This window comes from Oncorhynchus gorbuscha, linkage group LG19, assembly GCF_021184085.1.
Source record: "Oncorhynchus gorbuscha isolate QuinsamMale2020 ecotype Even-year linkage group LG19, OgorEven_v1.0, whole genome shotgun sequence".
In the NCBI taxonomy this organism is placed as follows: Eukaryota; Metazoa; Chordata; class Actinopteri; order Salmoniformes; family Salmonidae; genus Oncorhynchus; species Oncorhynchus gorbuscha.
The window spans coordinates 15,775,502-15,794,718 of record NC_060191.1 but is presented as its reverse complement, the minus strand read 5'-3'; the positions used below and the strand labels follow the sequence as shown (position 1 = coordinate 15,794,718).

Sequence of the window (19,217 nt, the reverse complement as noted above, 5' to 3'; positions counted from 1 at the left end):
AGATGGAGAGAGAGAGTGAGAGAGAGGTAGAAACTGAGAAAGAAACTTTAGGACCAAAATGAGATGTTCTTAATAGATTTAGAAATGGTAATTGTTCGCTAAATGATTTAGATGAACTATCCTGAGACGGACCTGGCATTCTTGGAGGCGTCAGGGCGCAGTATCTTAACAGCCACCAGCAGAGGGCGACCTTTCCTTACGTTGAAAGGGAACTCCAGGTTAGGCAGGTCCTGAGGGCTCTCTATCTCACACAGGTGTACCTGAGGAAGGAACCAATAGGAAAAGTTACCTTCAGACAACCAACAACCACAACTAAAAGTCTCTCACATGATCAGAAAACCACCCCTCTGCACCACAAATGACTTCAATAATGCCAGTCTGACTAAAGAATGTAGAGAACGATAGAGCAGCGGAAGAATTTAGTGAGAGTTGTCAAGCTAACACACACTTACACATGCACACACACAAACACGTCTACACACACACACACATGCACACACACACACATGCACACACACAGTATAGTTAAACACGTCTACGCACACACACACACACACAGTATAGTTAAATACGTCTACACACACACTACGCACACACACAGTATAGTTAAATACGTCTACACACACACACACACACACAGTATAGTTAAACACATCTACACACACACACACACATCTACACACACACACACACATCTACACACACACACACACACACACATCACACACACACACACACACACACACACACACACACACACACACACACACACACACACACACACACACACACACACACACACACACACACACACACACACACACACACACACACACACACACACACACACACACAGCATAGTTAAACACGTCTACACATACAAACAAGCACACACACAGGCATACACACCTCTCCAAACTGTCCTTCTCCCAGTTTCTCCTTGAAGACCAGACAGTGTCGGGGCAGTTCAGGCAGGGGGGTGCAGTCTGCTGCAGTGGGGCTGGGGGAGGTCTGGGCTGGCACTGCATACGTGTTGTTACCACTGACAAGACAAATCACAACTAAGTGTATTGAAATTGAAACACTTTAGGGTAGAAACACAAAAAAGGCAATATAATATGAATAAAAGAACATAAAAACAAAGAAAGATCACTGATTCAAGTCCAAGTTAAAACGGTGGGTTTTTAATGATGATTTAACCCTCCTACCTGACGCCCTGCAGGCTAACAATGTCTGCCTCTGCATAGTGGGGCACGCTGGCGGAGAAGGGGGGAGACAGGGCCGGGTAGGGAGGGGCATCGGGGTACGGGGGAGGCTCCTCCTGGGTGGGGGGCAAGCCCTTCTCCAAGTCCATACCACAGGCTGGAGGGAGAAAGAAGAGGGAAGAGGTTGTGAAAGGAGGGATAGAGGAGTGGAGAGAGGGATGGAAGAGTTGAGAGAGAGGCTCAGGCCGTTGTCATGACAACTTTGAGACAAATCACTTTATTATGTTAAAAGCACTTCACAAAATGGAGTGAATTGATGCAGTGAATGAGTGAATAGCAGTGAGTGAGTGAATAGGAGTGAGTGAGTGAATAGCAGTGAGAATGAGTGAATAGCAGTGAGTGAGTGAATAGCAGTGAGTGAGTGAATAGCAGTGAGTGAGTGAATAGCAGTGAGTGAGTGAATAGCAGTGACAGACACACGGTTCATAATCAAACACATGCTCAGAGCCCTGATGTCACTCTGTTATTCTAGACAGTATGATTCCAGCTCTATGGAGCTCCAGGAAGGGGGTGAATCCTGGTACTTCCCCCCCAGTCAGAGGCTCTTACCCTGGGCCCCATTATTGAGGCTCTTCTCCTGAGGGTGGGAGGAGCTGGCCCTGGCCAAAGGGACGGTTAGGGGCCACGAGGAGCCTGAGCCATGCTGCCTCTGATCTGACAGGAGGAGGTCATAGGCTGGGTTGTTTAACAGCAAGGCTGGGGGGACACACATGGACACACACACACATTGACACACACACACACAAAACACAAAATAAGGCAAACAACATGCGATATACACATCAAGGCAAAACACACAAGGCAAACAACACAACACAGTACAGCGCAGCATAACATAACACAGCACCACACAACATAACATAACACAGCACCACACAACATAACATAACACAGCACCACACAACATAACATAACACAGCACCACACAACACAACACAACAAAAACATAACACAAGTTAGCGAAACACAGCATACCAGTGACAATACAAGGGGAGGGATGCATTAAGTTGGGGAGAACAGAACAGGTCTGCAGAGCAAAGACCAGGCAAGGTTAACACAACTCAGACAATAAACAAACGTAACAACCACAGGGGTATAATGTACATGTGGGAGGATAATATTTCTGTTATTCAGCATAATAATGTTCCTGTGATATTGTTATTCTTCTGTATAAAGTGACACAGTGGATAGTAAAGACAGCATAGCGGCCGCCTGCAGCGCGGAGCAACTAGGAATGCTCTCTCTCTTCCTCTTTCCTTCCCATCAGTCAACAATAGGTCTCTTATGCCCTGTGTGTGTGTAGGTGTATGTGTGTATGAGTGTGTAGGTGTGTGTATATGGCTGGGTGTGTGTGTATATGGGTAGGTGGGTGTGTGTGTGTATATGGGTATGTGTGTATATGTGTGTATATGTGTATGGGTAGGTGGGTGTGTGTGTGTATATGTGTGTATGGGTAGGTGGGTGTGTGTGTATATGTGTATGGGTGGGTGGGTGTGTGTGTGTATATGTGTATGGGTAGGTGTGTGTGTGTGTGTGTGTGTGGGTGTGTGTGGTGGGTGTTTACTGTTTACTGTTCTGTACCACATCTCCTTCTCCTTTGTGTGTCTACTGTACTGTACCACATCTCCTTTGTGTGTCTACTGTACTGTACCACATCTCCTTTGTGTGTTTACTGTACTGTCCCACATCTCCTTCTCCTTTGTGTGTTTACTGTACTGTACCACATCTCCTTCTCCTTTGTGTGTTTACTGTTCTGTACCACATCTCCTTTGTGTGTTTACTGTACTGTACCACATCTCCTTTGTGTGTTTACTGTACTGTACCACATCTCCTTCTCCTTTGTGTGTTTACTGTTTACTGTACTGTACCACATCTCCTTTGTGTGTTTACTGTACTGTCCCACATCTCCTTCTCCTTTGTGTGTTTACTGTACTGTACCACATCTCCTTTGTGTGTTTACTGTACTGTACCACATCTCCTTCTCCTTTGTGTGTTTACTGTACTGTACCACATCTCCTTTGTGTGTTTACTGTACTGTCCCACATCTCCTTCTCCTTTGTGTGTTTACTGTTCTGTACCACCTCTCCTTCTCCTTTGTGTGTTTACTGTTCTGTACCACCTCTCCTTCTCCTTTGTGTGTTTACTGTTCTGTACCACCTCTCCTTCTCGTTTGTGTGTTTACTGTACTGTACCACATCTCCTTCTCCTTTGTGTGTTTACTGTACTGTACCACATCTCCTTCTCCTTTGTGTGTTTACTGTACTGTACCACATCTCCTTTGTGTGTTTACTGTACTGTACCACATCTCCTTCTCCTTTGTGTGTTTACTGTACTGTACCACATCTCCTTTGTGTGTTTACTGTACTGTCCCACATCTCCTTCTCCTTTGTGTGTTTACTGTACTGTACCACATCTCCTTTGTGTGTTTACTGTTCTGTACCACATCTCCTTTGTGTGTTTACTGTTCTGTACCACATCTCATTTGTGTGTTTACTGTTCTTTCCCACCTCTCCTTCTCCTTTGTGTGTTTACTGTTCTGTACCACCTCTCCTTCTCCTTTGTGTGTTTACTGTTCTGTACCACCTCTCCTTCTCCTTTGTGTGTTTACTGTTCTGTACCACCTCTCCTTCTCCTTTGTGTGTTTACTGTTCTGTACCACCTCTCCTTCTCGTTTGTGTGTTTACTGTTTACTGTTATTTCCCACCTCTCCTTCTCCTTTGTGTGTGTTTACTGTTCTGTACCACCTCTCCTTCTCCTTTGTGTGTTTACTGTTCTGTACCACCTCTCCTTCTCCTTTGTGTGTTTACTGTTTACTGTTATTTCCCACCTCTCCTTCTCGTTTGTGTGTTTACTGTTTACTGTTCTGTACCACCTCTCCTTCTCCTTTGTGTGTTTACTGTTCTGTACCACCTCTCCTTCTCCTTTGTGTGTTTACTGTTTACTGTTATTTCCCACCTCTCCTTCTCCTTTGTGTGTTTACTGTTCTGTACCACATCTCCTTCTCCTTTGTGTGTTTACTGTTCTGTACCACATCTCCTTCTCGTTTGTGTGTTTACTGTTCTGTACCACCTCTCCTTCTCCTTTGTGTGTTTACTGTTCTGTACCACATCTCCTTCTCGTTTGTGTGTTTACTGTTTACTGTTATTTCCCACCTCTCCTTCTCCTTTGTGTGTTTACTGTTCTGTACCACATCTCCTTCTCGTTTGTGTGTTTACTGTTTACTGTTATTTCCCACCTCTCCTTCTCCTTTGTGTGTTTACTGTTCTGTACCACCTCTCCTTCTCCTTTGTGTGTTTACTGTTCTGTACCACCTCTCCTTCTCCTTTGTGTGTTTACTGTTCTGTACCACATCTCCTTCTCGTTTGTGTGTTTACTGTTTACTGTTATTTCCCACCTCTCCTTCTCCTTTGTGTGTTTACTGTTCTGTACCACCTCTCCTTCTCCTTTGTGTGTTTACTGTTCTGTACCACCTCTCCTTCTCCTTTGTGTGTTTACTGTTCTGTACCACCTCTCCTTCTCGTTTGTGTGTTTACTGTTTACTGTTATTTCCCACCTCTCCTTCTCCTTTGTGTGTTTACTGTTCTGTACCACCTCTCCTTCTCCTTTGTGTGTTTACTGTTCTGTACCACCTCTCCTTCTCCTTTGTGTGTTTACTGTTCTGTACCACCTCTCCTTCTCCTTTGTGTGTTTACTGTTCTGTACCACCTCTCCTTCTCCTTTGTGTGTTTACTGTTCTGTACCACATCTCCTTCTCGTTTGTGTGTTTACTGTTTACTGTTATTTCCCACCTCTCCTTCTCCTTTGTGTGTTTACTGTTCTGTACCACCTCTCCTTCTCGTTTGTGTGTTTACTGTACTGTACCACATCTCCTTCTCCTTTGTGTGTTTACTGTACTGTACCACATCTCCTTCTCCTTTGTGTGTTTACTGTTCTGTACCACATCTCCTTTGTGTGTTTACTGTTCTGTACCACATCTCCTTCTCCTTTGTGTGTTTACTGTTCTGTACCACCTCTCCATCTCCTTTGTGTGTTTACTGTTCTGTACCACTTCTCCTTTGTGTGTTTACTGTTCTGTACCACCTCTCCTTTGTGTGTTTACTGTTCTGTACCACCTCTCCTTTGTGTGTTTACTGTTCTGTACCACCTCTCCTTTGTGTGTTTACTGTTCTTTCCCACCTCTCCTTCTCCTTTGTGTGTTTACTGTTCTGTACCACCTCTCCTTCTCCTTTGTGTGTTTACTGTTCTGTACCACCTCTCCTTCTCCTTTGTGTGTTTACTGTTCTGTACCACCTCTCCTTCTCCTTTGTGTGTTTACTGTTCTGTACCACCTCTCCTTCTCGTTTGTGTGTTTACTGTTTACTGTTATTTCCCACCTCTCCTTCTCGTTTGTGTGTTTACTGTTTACTGTTCTGTACCACCTCTCCTTCTCCTTTGTGTGTTTACTGTTCTGTACCACCTCTCCTTCTCCTTTGTGTGTTTACTGTTCTTTACTGTTATTTCCCACCTCTCCTTCTCGTTTGTGTGTTTACTGTTTACTGTTCTGTACCACCTCTCCTTCTCCTTTGTGTGTTTACTGTTCTGTACCACCTCTCCTTCTCCTTTGTGTGTTTACTGTTTACTGTTATTTCCCACCTCTCCTTCTCCTTTGTGTGTTTACTGTTCTGTACCACATCTCCTTCTCCTTTGTGTGTTTACTGTTCTGTACCACATCTCCTTCTCGTTTGTGTGTTTACTGTTCTGTACCACCTCTCCTTCTCCTTTGTGTGTTTACTGTTCTGTACCACATCTCCTTCTCGTTTGTGTGTTTACTGTTTACTGTTATTTCCCACCTCTCCTTCTCCTTTGTGTGTTTACTGTTCTGTACCACATCTCCTTCTCGTTTGTGTGTTTACTGTTTACTGTTATTTCCCACCTCTCCTTCTCCTTTGTGTGTTTACTGTTCTGTACCACCTCTCCTTCTCCTTTGTGTGTTTACTGTTCTGTACCACCTCTCCTTCTCCTTTGTGTGTTTACTGTTCTGTACCACATCTCCTTCTCGTTTGTGTGTTTACTGTTTACTGTTATTTCCCACCTCTCCTTCTCCTTTGTGTGTTTACTGTTCTGTACCACCTCTCCTTCTCCTTTGTGTGTTTACTGTTCTGTACCACCTCTCCTTCTCCTTTGTGTGTTTACTGTTCTGTACCACCTCTCCTTCTCGTTTGTGTGTTTACTGTTTACTGTTATTTCCCACCTCTCCTTCTCCTTTGTGTGTTTACTGTTCTGTACCACCTCTCCTTCTCCTTTGTGTGTTTACTGTTCTGTACCACCTCTCCTTCTCCTTTGTGTGTTTACTGTTCTGTACCACCTCTCCTTCTCCTTTGTGTGTTTACTGTTCTGTACCACCTCTCCTTCTCCTTTGTGTGTTTACTGTTCTGTACCACATCTCCTTCTCGTTTGTGTGTTTACTGTTTACTGTTATTTCCCACCTCTCCTTCTCCTTTGTGTGTTTACTGTTCTGTACCACCTCTCCTTCTCCTTTGTGTGTTTACTGTTCTGTACCACCTCTCCTTCTCCTTTGTGTGTTTACTGTTCTGTACCACCTCTCCTTCTCCTTTGTGTGTTTACTGTTCTGTACCACCTCTCCTTCTCCTTTGTGTGTTTACTGTTCTGTACCACCTCTCCTTCTCCTTTGTGTGTTTACTGTTCTGTACCACCTCTCCTTCTCCTTTGTGTGTTTACTGTTCTGTACCACATCTCCTTCTCCTTTGTGTGTTTACTGTACTGTACCACATCTCCTTCTCGTTTGTGTGTTTACTGTTTACTGTTATTTCCCACCTCTCCTTCTCCTTTGTGTGTTTACTGTTCTGTACCACCTCTCCTTCTCCTTTGTGTGTTTACTGTTCTGTACCACCTCTCCTTCTCCTTTGTGTGTTTACTGTTCTGTACCACATCTCCTTCTCCTTTGTGTGTTTACTGTTCTGTACCACCTCTCCTTCTCCTTTGTGTGTTTACTGTTCTGTACCACCTCTCCTTCTCCTTTGTGTGTTTACTGTTCTGTACCACATCTCCTTCTCCTTTGTGTGTTTACTGTTCTGTACCACATCTCCTTCTCCTTTGTGTGTTTACTGTTCTGTACCACATCTCCTTCTCCTTTGTGTGTTTACTGTTTACTGTTATTTCCCACCTCTCCTTTGTGTGTTTACTGTTCTGTACCACCTCTCCTTCTCCTTTGTGTGTTTACTGTTCTGTACCACATCTCCTTCTCCTTTGTGTGTTTACTGTTCTGTACCACATCTCCTTCTCGTTTGTGTGTTTACTGTTACTTCCCACCTCTCCTTTGTGTGTTTACTGTTCTGTACCACATCTCCTTCTCCTTTGTGTGTTTACTGTTCTGTACCACCTCTCCTTCTCCTTTGTGTGTTTACTGTTCTGTACCACCTCTCCTTCTCCTTTGTGTGTTTACTGTTCTTTCCCACCTCTCCTTCTCCTTTGTGTGTTTACTGTTCTGTACCACCTCTCCTTCTCCTTTGTGTGTTTACTGTTCTGTACCACATCTCCTTCTCCTTTGTGTGTTTACTGTTCTGTACCACATCTCCTTCTCCTTTGTGTGTTTACTGTTCTGTACCACCTCTCCTTCTCCTTTGTGTGTTTACTGTTCTGTACCACCTCTCCTTCTCCTTTGTGTGTTTACTGTTCTGTACCACCTCTCCTTCTCCTTTGTGTGTTTACTGTTCTGTACCACCTCTCCTTCTCCTTTGTGTGTTTACTGTTCTGTACCACCTCTCCTTCTCCTTTGTGTGTTTACTGTTCTGTACTGTTCTGTACCACCTCTCCTTCTCCTTTGTGTGTTTACTGTTCTGTACCACCTCTCCTTCTCCTTTGTGTGTTTACTGTTCTGTACCACCTCTCCTTCTCCTTTTGTGTTTACTGTTTATCTCCTTCTCCTGTTTACTGTTCTGTACCACATCTCCTTCTCCTTTGTGTGTTTACTGTTCTGTACCACATCTCCTTCTCCTTTGTGTGTTTACTGTTCTGTACCACCTCTCCTTCTCCTTTGTGTGTTTACTGTTCTGTACCACATCTCCTTCTCCTTTGTGTGTTTACTGTTCTGTACCACATCTCCTTCTCCTTTGTGTGTTTACTGTACTGTCCCACATCTCCTTTGTGTGTTTACTGCACTGTACCACATCTCCTTTGTGTGTTTACTGTTCTGTACCACATCTCCTTCTCCTTTGTGTGTTTACTGTTTACTGTTATTTCCCACCTCTCCTTCTCCTTTGTGTGTTTACTGTTCTGTACCACATCTCCTTTGTGTGTTTACTGTACTGTACCACATCTCCTTCTCCTTTGTGTGTTTACTGTTCTGTACCACATCTCCTTTGTGTGTTTACTGTTCTGTACCACATCTCCTTCTCGTTTGTGTGTTTACTGTTTACTGTTATTTCCCACCTCTCCTTCTCCTTTGTGTGTTTACTGTTCTGTACCACATCTCCTTCTCCTTTGTGTGTTTACTGTTCTGTACCACATCTCCTTTGTGTGTTTACTGTTCTGTACCACATCTCCTTCTCGTTTGTGTGTTTACTGTTTACTGTTATTTCCCACCTCTCCTTCTCCTTTGTGTGTTTACTGTTCTGTACCACATCTCCTTTGTGTGTTTACTGTACTGTACCACATCTCCATCTCCTTTGTGTGTTTACTGTTCTGTACCACATCTCCTTTGTGTGTTTACTGTTCTGTACCACATCTCCTTTGTGTGTTTACTGTTCTGTACCACATCTCCTTCTCGTTTGTGTGTTTACTGTTTACTGTTATTTCCCACCTCTCCTTCTCCTTTGTGTGTTTACTGTTCTGTACCACATCTCCTTTGTGTGTTTACTGTTCTGTACCACATCTCCTTCTCGTTTGTGTGTTTACTGTTTACTGTTATTTCCCACCTCTCCTTCTCCTTTGTGTGTTTACTGTTCTGTACCACATCTCCTTTGTGTGTTTACTGTTCTGTACCACCTCTCCTTCTCGTTTGTGTGTTTACTGTTTACTGTTATTTCCCACCTCTCCATCTCCTTTGTGTGTTTACTGTTCTGTACCACATCTCCTTCTCGTTTGTGTGTTTACTGTTTACTGTTATTTCCCACCTCTCCATCTCCTTTGTGTGTTTACTGTTCTGTACCACATCTCCTTCTAATTTGTGTGTTTACTGTTTCTGTTACCACCTCTCCATCTCCTTTGTGTGTTTACTGTTCTGTACCACATCTCCTTCTCGTTTGTGTGTTTACTGTTTACTGTTATTTCCCACCTCTCCTTCTCCTTTGTGTGTTTACTGTTCTGTACCACATCTCCTTTGTGTGTTTACTGTTCTGTACCACATCTCCTACTCCTTTGTGTGTTTACTGTTCTGTACCACATCTCCTTCTCCTTTGTGTGTTTACTGTTCTGTACCACATCTCCTTTGTGTGTTTACTGTTCTGTACCACATCTCCTTTGTGTGTTTACTGTTTACTGTTATTTCCCACCTCTCCTTCTCCTTTGTGTGTTTACTGTTCTGTACCACCTCTCCTTCTCCTTTGTGTGTTTACTGTTCTGTACCACATCTCATTTGTGTGTTTACTGTACTGTACCACCTCTCCTTCTCCTTTGTGTGTTTACTGTTCTGTACCACATCTCATTTGTGTGTTTACTGTTCTGTACCACATCTCCTTTGTGTGTTTACTGTTCTGTACCACATCTCCTTCTCCTTTGTGTGTTTACTGTTCTGTACCAACTCTCCTTCTCCTTTGTGTGTTTACTGTTCTGTACCACCTCTCCTTCTCCTTTGTGTGTTTACTGTTCTGTACCACCTCTCCTTCTCCTTTGTGTGTTTACTGTTCTGTACCACCTCTCCTTCTCCTTTGTGTGTTTACTGTTCTGTACCACATCTCCTTCTCCTTTGTGTGTTTACTGTTCTGTACCACATCTCCTTCTCCTTTGTGTGTTTACTGTTCTGTACCACATCTCCTTCTCCTTTGTGTGTTTACTGTACTGTACCACCTCTCCTTCTCCTTTGTGTGTTTACTGTTCTGTACCACATCTCCTTCTCCTTTGTGTGTTTACTGTTCTGTACCACATCTCCTTCTCCTTTGTGTGTTTACTGTACTGTCCCACATCTCCTTTGTGTGTTTACTGCACTGTACCACATCTCCTTTGTGTGTTTACTGTTCTGTACCCATCTCCTTCTCCTTTGTGTGTTTACTGTTCTGTACCACATCTCCTTCTCCTTTGTGTGTTTACTGTACTGTCCCACATCTCCTTTGTGTGTTTACTGCACTGTACCACATCTCCTTTGTGTGTTTACTGTTCTGTACCACATCTCCTTCTCCTTTGTGTGTTTACTGTTCTGTACCCCTTCTCCTTTGTGTGTTTACTGTTCTGTACCACATCTCCTTTGTGTGTTTACTGTTCTGTACCACATCTCCTTCTCCTTTGTGTGTTTACTGTTTACTGTTATTTCCCACCTCTCCTTCTCCTTTGTGTGTTTACTGTTCTGTACCACATCTCCTTTGTGTGTTTACTGTACTGTACCACATCTCCTTCTCCTTTGTGTGTTTACTGTTCTGTACCACATCTCCTTTGTGTGTTTACTGTTCTGTACCACATCTCCTTCTCGTTTGTGTGTTTACTGTTTACTGTTATTTCCCACCTCTCCTTCTCCTTTGTGTGTTTACTGTTCTGTACCACATCTCCTTTGTGTGTTTACTGTTCTGTACCACATCTCCTTCTCCTTTGTGTGTTTACTGTTCTGTACCACCTCTCCTTCTCCTTTGTGTGTTTACTGTTCTGTACCACCTCTCCTTCTCCTTTGTGTGTTTACTGTTCTGTACCACATCTCCTTCTCGTTTGTGTGTTTACTGTTTACTGTTATTTCCCACCTCTCCTTCTCCTTTGTGTGTTTACTATTCTGTACCACATCTCCTTTGTGTGTTTACTGTACTGTACCACATCTCCATCTCCTTTGTGTGTTTACTGTACTGTACCACATCTCCTTTGTGTGTTTACTGTTCTGTACCACATCTCCTTTGTGTGTTTACTGTTCTGTACCACATCTCCTTTGTGTGTTTACTGTTCTGTACCACATCTCCTTTGTGTGTTTACTGTTCTGTACCACATCTCCTTCTCCTTTGTGTGTTTACTGTTCTGTACCACATCTCCTTTGTGTGTTTACTGTACTGTACCACATCTCCTTTGTGTGTTTACTGTACTGTACCACATCTCCTTCTCGTTTGTGTGTTTACTGTTCTGTACCACATCTCCTTTGTGTGTTTACTGTTCTGTACCACATCTCCTTTGTGTGTTTACTGTTTACTGTTATTTCCCACCTCTCCTTCTCCTTTGTGTGTTTACTGTTCTGTACCACATCTCCTTTGTGTGTTTACTGTTCTGTACCACATCTCCTTCTCCTTTGTGTGTTTACTGTTCTGTACCACATCTCCTTTGTGTGTTTACTGTTCTGTACCACATCTCCTTCTCCTTTGTGTGTTTACTGTTCTGTACCACCTCTCCTTCTCTTTTGTGTGTTTACTGTTCTGTACCACATCTCCTTCTCCTTTGTGTGTTTACTGTTCTGTACCACATCTCCTTTGTGTGTTTACTGTTCTGTACCACATCTCCTTCTCCTTTGTGTGTTTACTGTTCTGTACCACCTCTCCTTCTCCTTTGTGTGTTTACTGTTCTGTACCACCTCTCCTTCTCCTTTGTGTGTTTACTGTTCTGTACCACCTCTCCTTCTCCTTTGTGTGTTTACTGTTCTGTACCACATCTCCTTCTCGTTTGTGTGTTTACTGTTTACTGTTATTTCCCACCTCTCCTTCTCCTTTGTGTGTTTACTGTTCTGTACCACATCTCCTTTGTGTGTTTACTGTACTGTACCACATCTCCATCTCCTTTGTGTGTTTACTGTACTGTACCACATCTCCTTTGTGTGTTTACTGTTCTGTACCACATCTCCTTTGTGTGTTTACTGTTCTGTACCACATCTCCTTTGTGTGTTTACTGTTCTGTACCACATCTCCTTTGTGTGTTTACTGTTCTGTACCACATCTCCTTCTCCTTTGTGTGTTTACTGTTCTGTACCACATCTCCTTTGTGTGTTTACTGTTCTGTACCACATCTCCTTTGTGTGTTTACTGTTCTGTACCACATCTCCTACTCCTTTGTGTGTTTACTGTTCTGTACCACATCTCCTTCTCCTTTGTGTGTTTACTGTTCTGTACCACATCTCCTTTGTGTGTTTACTGTTCTGTACCACATCTCCTTTGTGTGTTTACTGTTTACTGTTATTTCCCACCTCTCCTTCTCCTTTGTGTGTTTACTGTTCTGTACCACATCTCCTTTGTGTGTTTACTGTTCTGTACCACATCTCCTTCTCCTTTGTGTGTTTACTGTTCTGTACCACATCTCCTTTGTGTGTTTACTGTTCTGTACCACATCTCCTTCTCCTTTGTGTGTTTACTGTTCTGTACCACCTCTCCTTCTCCTTTGTGTGTTTACTGTTCTGTACCACATCTCCTTCTCCTTTGTGTGTTTACTGTTCTGTACCACATCTCCTTTGTGTGTTTACTGTTCTGTACCACATCTCCTTCTCCTTTGTGTGTTTACTGTTCTGTACCACATCTCCTTTGTGTGTTTACTGTTCTGTACCACATCTCCTTCTCCTTTGTGTGTTTACTGTTCTGTACCACCTCTCCTTCTCCTTTGTGTGTTTACTGTTCTTTCCCACCTCTCCTTCTCCTTTGTGTGTTTACTGTTCTGTACCACCTCTCCTTCTCCTTTGTGTGTTTACTGTTCTGTACCACCTCTCCTTCTCCTTTGTGTGTTTACTGTTCTGTACCACCTCTCCTTCTCGTTTGTGTGTTTACTGTTTACCACATCTCCTTTGTTGTTTTTCCCACCTCTCCTTCTCCTTTGTGTGTTTACTGTTCTGTACCACATCTCCTTTGTGTGTTTACTGTACTGTACCACATCTCCATCTCCTTTGTGTGTTTACTGTACTGTACCACATCTCCTTTGTGTGTTTACTGTTCTGTACCACATCTCCTTTGTGTGTTTACTGTTCTGTACCACATCTCCTTTGTGTGTTTACTGTTCTGTACCACATCTCCTTTGTGTGTTTACTGTTCTGTACCACATCTCCTTCTCCTTTGTGTGTTTACTGTTCTGTACCACATCTCCTTTGTGTGTTTACTGTACTGTACCACATCTCCTTTGTGTGTTTACTGTACTGTACCACATCTCCTTCTCGTTTGTGTGTTTACTGTTTACTGTTATTTCCCACATCTCCTCCTCTGTGTGTTTACTGTTCAGTACCACATCTCCTTCTCCTTTGTGTGTTTACTCTTCTGTACCACATCTCCTTCTCCTTTGTGTGTTTACTCTTCAGTACCACATCTCCTTCGCCTGCCTGCCCGCCCGCCCGCCCGCCCGCCCGCCTATGTATCTCGATCTCTCAGTCAAACTGACACTCTCTGTGTGTTTGCGGTCTAACTGCGACCATGTCTTACCGTTGCTGTCTCGTGGTCGGAGCAGTACGCTGGGCTCCTGGTACTCTCCCTCTCCGTCACAGCGCTCCCTGTCCCTGTCGTCAGGGAATGTGTGTATACGCTGGTAGCGGCTGGAGTAGCTGTGTGTGTTGTTGATCACCACGTTGTCCGAGGGGACGGATAGATGGACACGCAACTCGTCACTGGACAGACTGCCCTGGGCCTGGAGAGGACAAGGAGAGGGTTAGCAAAACACACACAACGCAAGCCAACGCATGCACACACACACACACACACACACACACACACACACACACACACACACACACACACACACACACACACACACACACACACACACACGCTACTGGACAAACTAATTTGAGCCTGAAAGGCCAACACGCACATTAAGTAAGAATGTGAAGATACGTGAGACAGATAGTGGTAGCCATTTTGAAAGTCTTGCTGAAAGCCTTCCTCCTTCACCTTGCCCAGTATCTTCTTCCAGTATTGCCTCCACAGAATGACCGCGATCACAGCTAATAGCAGCAGGATGATGCCCACCAGGCAGCCAATCAGGATGGCTGTGTTACTGCTGTCGTCCTTGGCGACAGGAAGGCCCGCCCTCGGGGTCATGGCATCGAAGTCGGCCCCTGAGAAGAACATAAACGCAATGAAGTGTATGTGTGTGTGTGTTTGCGACAGTATATGTGGTACGTGAGAGAGTGAGTATTTCATCAGTAAATGTGTAAGTGTTAATGTGCTTTACAGTCTGTGTATTAGCACAGTCTGTATAGTCAGAGAGGGAACTGCATCTGTCTGCCACACCCAAATACTTTCATCAAGCTCACTGACTGTCTGGTGTGTGTGTTCATGTTTTGTGTGTGTACAGTATGTGTGTTCATGTTTTGTGTGTGTACAGTATGTGTGCTCATGCCGGGGAGGTCTGTGAAAGCCTGGTCTTGGGGACAGAATGTTTTATCTGTGTTTTCTGTTCCAGATCACCTTGCATGAGAGCAGCAACTCTGATTATATAGGAAATAGAATGCACACAGTTTATGAGTTCAGCTCAAACATGCAAAACAGTGTAAAGTCTCTCTCTCGCCAGCCGTTAAGACAGACATAGCACTACACACTGCCACCCTCTTAAATAAAAAAAGGCCTGTAATTGTCTGATGTTCCTTAGTTCCACAGTGGTTCCGTTGGTTCTGTCAACATGCAGTTAGGGAGATCACAGGAAGGAAGCAGTGGTGTTGTTGTATGTGAATATGATGAGGTACCACAAAGCAACATGCTGTGTTAGTGTGTTACTCTTTGGCCCAGAGTCAAAACATGAACTCCACATCCCATAATCCTTCCCTCCTGCCCTTCTTCCCTCCCTATTTTCTTTCCTTCTGAACCCCTCATGGTCTCAGGACAGCTCTAAGCTGTGTTAAACAGACCAGTTATCAGGGGAAATGTCCTTTCCCTCTTTCCACCCCCTCTCTCTCACCTGACAGTGTGCTGTTACCCGTGCTGTCCATCATGAGGTTGGTGGTGGGGGGTTCTAGAGGAACGAGGGATGGAAGGAGTGATCATACAGAGGAGAAGAGAGTTTCTCTCAAGGTACTGAAAAGCATGAGAGCATGATAATTTGTAGCATATGAGACGTCCAACTCCACGTGGAAAATAAAGATGTATTATTCTGTAGATGACCATGTTGCCAGACAAAGCTGCAGTGTAGACGACCATGTTGCCAGACAAAGCTGCAGTGTAGACAACCATGTTGCCAGACAACGCTGCAGTGTAGACGACCATGTTGCCAGACAAAGCTGCAGTGTAGACGACCATGTTGCCAGACAACGCTGCAGTGTAGACGACCATGTTGCCAGACAAAGCTGCAGTGTAGACGACCATGTTGCCAGACAAAGCTGCAGTGTAGACGATCATGTTGCCAGACAACGCTGCAGTGTAGACGACCATGTTGCCAGACAACGCTGCAGTGTAGACGACCATGTTGCCAGACAACGCTGCAGTGTAGACGACCATGTTGCCAGACAACGCTGCAGTGTAGACGACCATGTTGCCAGACAAAGCTGCAGTGTAGACGATCATGTTGCCAGACAACGCTGCAGTGTAGACGACCATGTTGCCAGACAACGCTGCAGTGTAGACGACCATGTTGCCAGACAACGCTGCAGTGTAGACGACCATGTTGCCAGACATGCTGCAGTGTAGACGACCATGTTGCCAGACATGCTGCAGTGTAGACGACCATGTTGCCAGACAAAGCTGCAGTGTAGACGGCTGTTGTGTGAAGTTGGACGGAGGCCAGGGGCTTTAACACAGCATGATGGACAGAGGAGGAGGCGGCTCACACATGGCTCCTTTCTATGGTGATATCCAGTACTGGTGTGGTTACTTCTTATACCCTGTCTGTTTTGTCATTGCATGTTTCTGGAAATGCTTTAAACACACGACTTAGAACACTGCATGCCCACACTCATCACAACTGGTGGGTCAAGGGGCAAGAGGGAGGAGGTGAGAGGGGAAAGGAGAGAGATTAGGAATGGAGGGGGGATGAAAATGGGAAAGGTGTGAAAAGGGGAAAGGGATGAGAAGAGCGTGGGACAAAAGGGGGATGAATGGAAGAGAGGGGGATGAGACGAACAGGGGGATGAGAGAGAGGTACAAGTGGTGAAGGAGAGGTGACTCACCTGAGGGAATGCTAGTGAAGTTGTGGTTGAGGGCGGGGCTGATGGAGGAGGGGAAGACAGGAGGAGGAGGAGTAGCAGAGGAGACCGGAGGAGCAGGAAGAGCAGAGCCCGTGTCCATGGGGTCGACACCCTCCCCGTACGGCTCTGAGAGAGAGATGGGGATAAACAAGAATAGGATGATCAACTTCCTAACATGATCAGAGATAACCATGAATCCCACAGAGTAGAAGGGGAGAGACACTGAGAATCAGAAAGAAAAGGAGAGATGACGTTAAAATGACAGAGATAATGAGAAAAGGAGAGAAGAGGAGTGAGAATGAAAGGCAGTGAAAGAGAGCAATACCCTGAACGTACCGGAGTAGAAGGAGATCTCAGAGATGAGCATCCATCGGTCTGCAAAGGCAAACTGGCAGCGTAAGATCTGGGCGGGGCGACCCCCCAGGGGCAGGGAGATGGGGCGTGAGGAGGGATCCTTCAGGTCCTCTAGAGGTACAGCCAGGGAGAGGGGGGGCGAGGACCAGGGGAGTAAGAGGCCAGGTTTAAACTGACACTCTACCTTACTGAAGACCCTCACACCCTGGGTGTGGTGGTTATTACTGTGGACCTGGATGAGGGAGGGGGGAGAGGGAGGGGAGGAAGGGGATAAAGAGTTAATAAGATAATGAACATTTAACAATGAGAAGGGCTTATCAAGAAAAACTTCCAAACGGACTAATTCAAGGCAGAAAGGAGTTGAGACTTCAGAGCTCACTTTAATCCATTGAACAGGGTGAAAACAGGTGACTGACGTTTCAACGTCAAGCTGACATTTTCCTCAGACTGACCTGACCTCCTATTTATAGCCCAGTGGCCGGCCCATTGAGACACAACAATATACTTAATTGTTTTTTTAATGATAATTTATTTCAAGGTAAATGACAAATTATAGCACAAAATAATACTAATAATAAGACAAATAGTGTGTCTCATTAGTCAAAAGGCCATGTCAAAATATACATAAGTGATTTGGGTGTCTGCGAATCCGGAGACACAGAGACCCAAAAAACCAAGACAACAACATTATAGAAAGGAGGACAGTGAAAAAGAATCTGATGCTGCCAGAATGCCTCTCTTTCTTTGAGTTGATGTATGATGTCACCTCATCTTGGTGAAATGTGAACCTGTTCTAAGGCTATAAAGAGCAGGGAGAAAGGTGAGCCATGGTTGGCTTCCATGCAGTGGAGTGCAATAGCATAGTCCATAGTCCAGCATAGTTCCTTCTTTTTACCTCGAACTAGACCTTAACCTCGAAGTAGAGGTTCGTCTTGGTAAGCCATTCTCATGATCCTTGTCATTGATGTTGAGCACCCCTCCTATCCTTTGTTTGCTGAAGAGCAAAGGCCCACCTGATATTGATTTAAAAAAAAATTGTGACCCTAAAACCCTGCAGTTATAATGCATCGTTAGCCTTGTTATGACCATGTACTACCTCCTTATAATAGGAACATCACATACGCTGAACATACACTGAACATACACTGAGGTATTAGGTGGAAAATAACACAACTCTGCATAAAGAAACAGTCAATGTGCAAACTCACTTTTTAAATTGGAGGGGAGGGGAGGGGTGGGGGCATTCAATTAAAACATGACATTAAAAACAGGATTTAAATCCTGTTGACTCTTGATTGTTTTGGCAACATTGTTGTGAGCCGGCTATAAATGCAAATGAGTGAAAGTGGAAAGTGATTAGTGAAAGTATGAGAAGAAAAAGAGAGAACAACAAGAAGAGAAAGGAAAGAGAAGAGGGTGAGAATAAGAGAGGGGTAAAGGAGAGGTTGATTGATTCGAGAAAATACATTTTTCAGCCCACCAGCGGGACACGGCAGGAGAAGAGAGAGAGAGAGAGAGAGAGAGAGAGAGAGAGAGAGAGAGAGAGAGAGAGAGAGAGAGAGAGAGAGAGAGAGAGAGAGAGAGAGAGAGAGAGAGAGAGAGAGAGAGAGAGAGAGAGAGAGAGAGAGAGAGAGAGAGAGAGAGAGAGAGAGAGCATAGGTTCAACAACTCACACACACATACAGTGGGGCAAAAAAGTATTTAGTCAGCCACCAACTGTGCAAGTTCTCCCACTTAAAAAGATGAGAGAGGCCTGTAATTTTCATCATAGATACACTTCAACTATGACAGACAAAATTAGAAAAAAAAATCCTGAAAATCATATTGTAGGATTTTTAATGAGTCCACAGACAGAGAGAGAGAGAGAGAGAGAGAGAGAGAGAGAGAGAGAGAGAGAGAGAGAGAGAGAGAGAGAGAGAGAGAGAGAGAGAAACACACACAAACTAGACCTAAAAAATAGGAGATTTAGAGGGGGCCTAAAAATAGGAGATTTAAAGAAGAGAGAGAGTCACCTGGAAGAGAGGGATAAAGATGGAGGGGGTGCAGGTAGAGAGGATAGAAAGAGAGGGGGCAGGAAGAGAGAGGGAATAAAGAGAAATAGAAATGATAGAGGGTGAGGTAGATAGGGGGTCTAGGCGGAAAGAGGGAATAGAAAGGATAGAGGGTAAGGTAGATAGGGGGTGAGGTAGATAGAGGGTGAGGTAGATAGGGGGAAAGAGGGAATAGAAAGGATGGAGGGTAAGGTAGATAGAGAGTGAGGTAGATAGAGGGTGAGGTAGATAGGGGGTCTAGGGGGAAAGAGGGAATAGAAAGGATAGGGGTAAGGTAGATAGGGGTGAGGTAGATAGGGGTGAGGTAGATAGGGGAAAGAGGGAATAGAAAGGATGGAGGGTAAG

The 19,217-nt window shown here is 44.4% G+C and overlaps 1 protein-coding gene across 6 annotated transcripts in view; it reads right to left on the bottom strand.

Moving 5' to 3' along the window:
* The window catches only part of LOC124006089 (epithelial discoidin domain-containing receptor 1-like), an 87,003-nt gene that overhangs the window by 8,167 nt on the left and 59,619 nt on the right, over positions 1–19,217 (bottom strand). For 3 of the 6 annotated variants that reach the window (XM_046315855.1, XM_046315852.1, XM_046315856.1), the window contains 9 exons: positions 16,804–17,053; positions 16,450–16,593; positions 15,246–15,299; positions 14,240–14,406; positions 13,775–13,976; positions 1,815–1,961; positions 1,209–1,362; positions 910–1,042; positions 133–260 (listed from right to left, as the gene is read on the bottom strand). In XM_046315855.1, coding sequence (XP_046171811.1) covers positions 133–260; positions 910–1,042; positions 1,209–1,362; positions 1,815–1,961; positions 13,775–13,976; positions 14,240–14,406; positions 15,246–15,299; positions 16,450–16,593; positions 16,804–17,053 — 1,379 coding nt within the window. The remainder of the gene's footprint in view (positions 1–132; positions 261–909; positions 1,043–1,208; positions 1,363–1,814; positions 1,962–13,774; positions 13,977–14,239; positions 14,407–15,245; positions 15,300–16,449; positions 16,594–16,803; positions 17,054–19,217) is intronic. The other 3 variants (XM_046315853.1, XM_046315857.1, XM_046315854.1) reach the window with 3 other exon arrangements.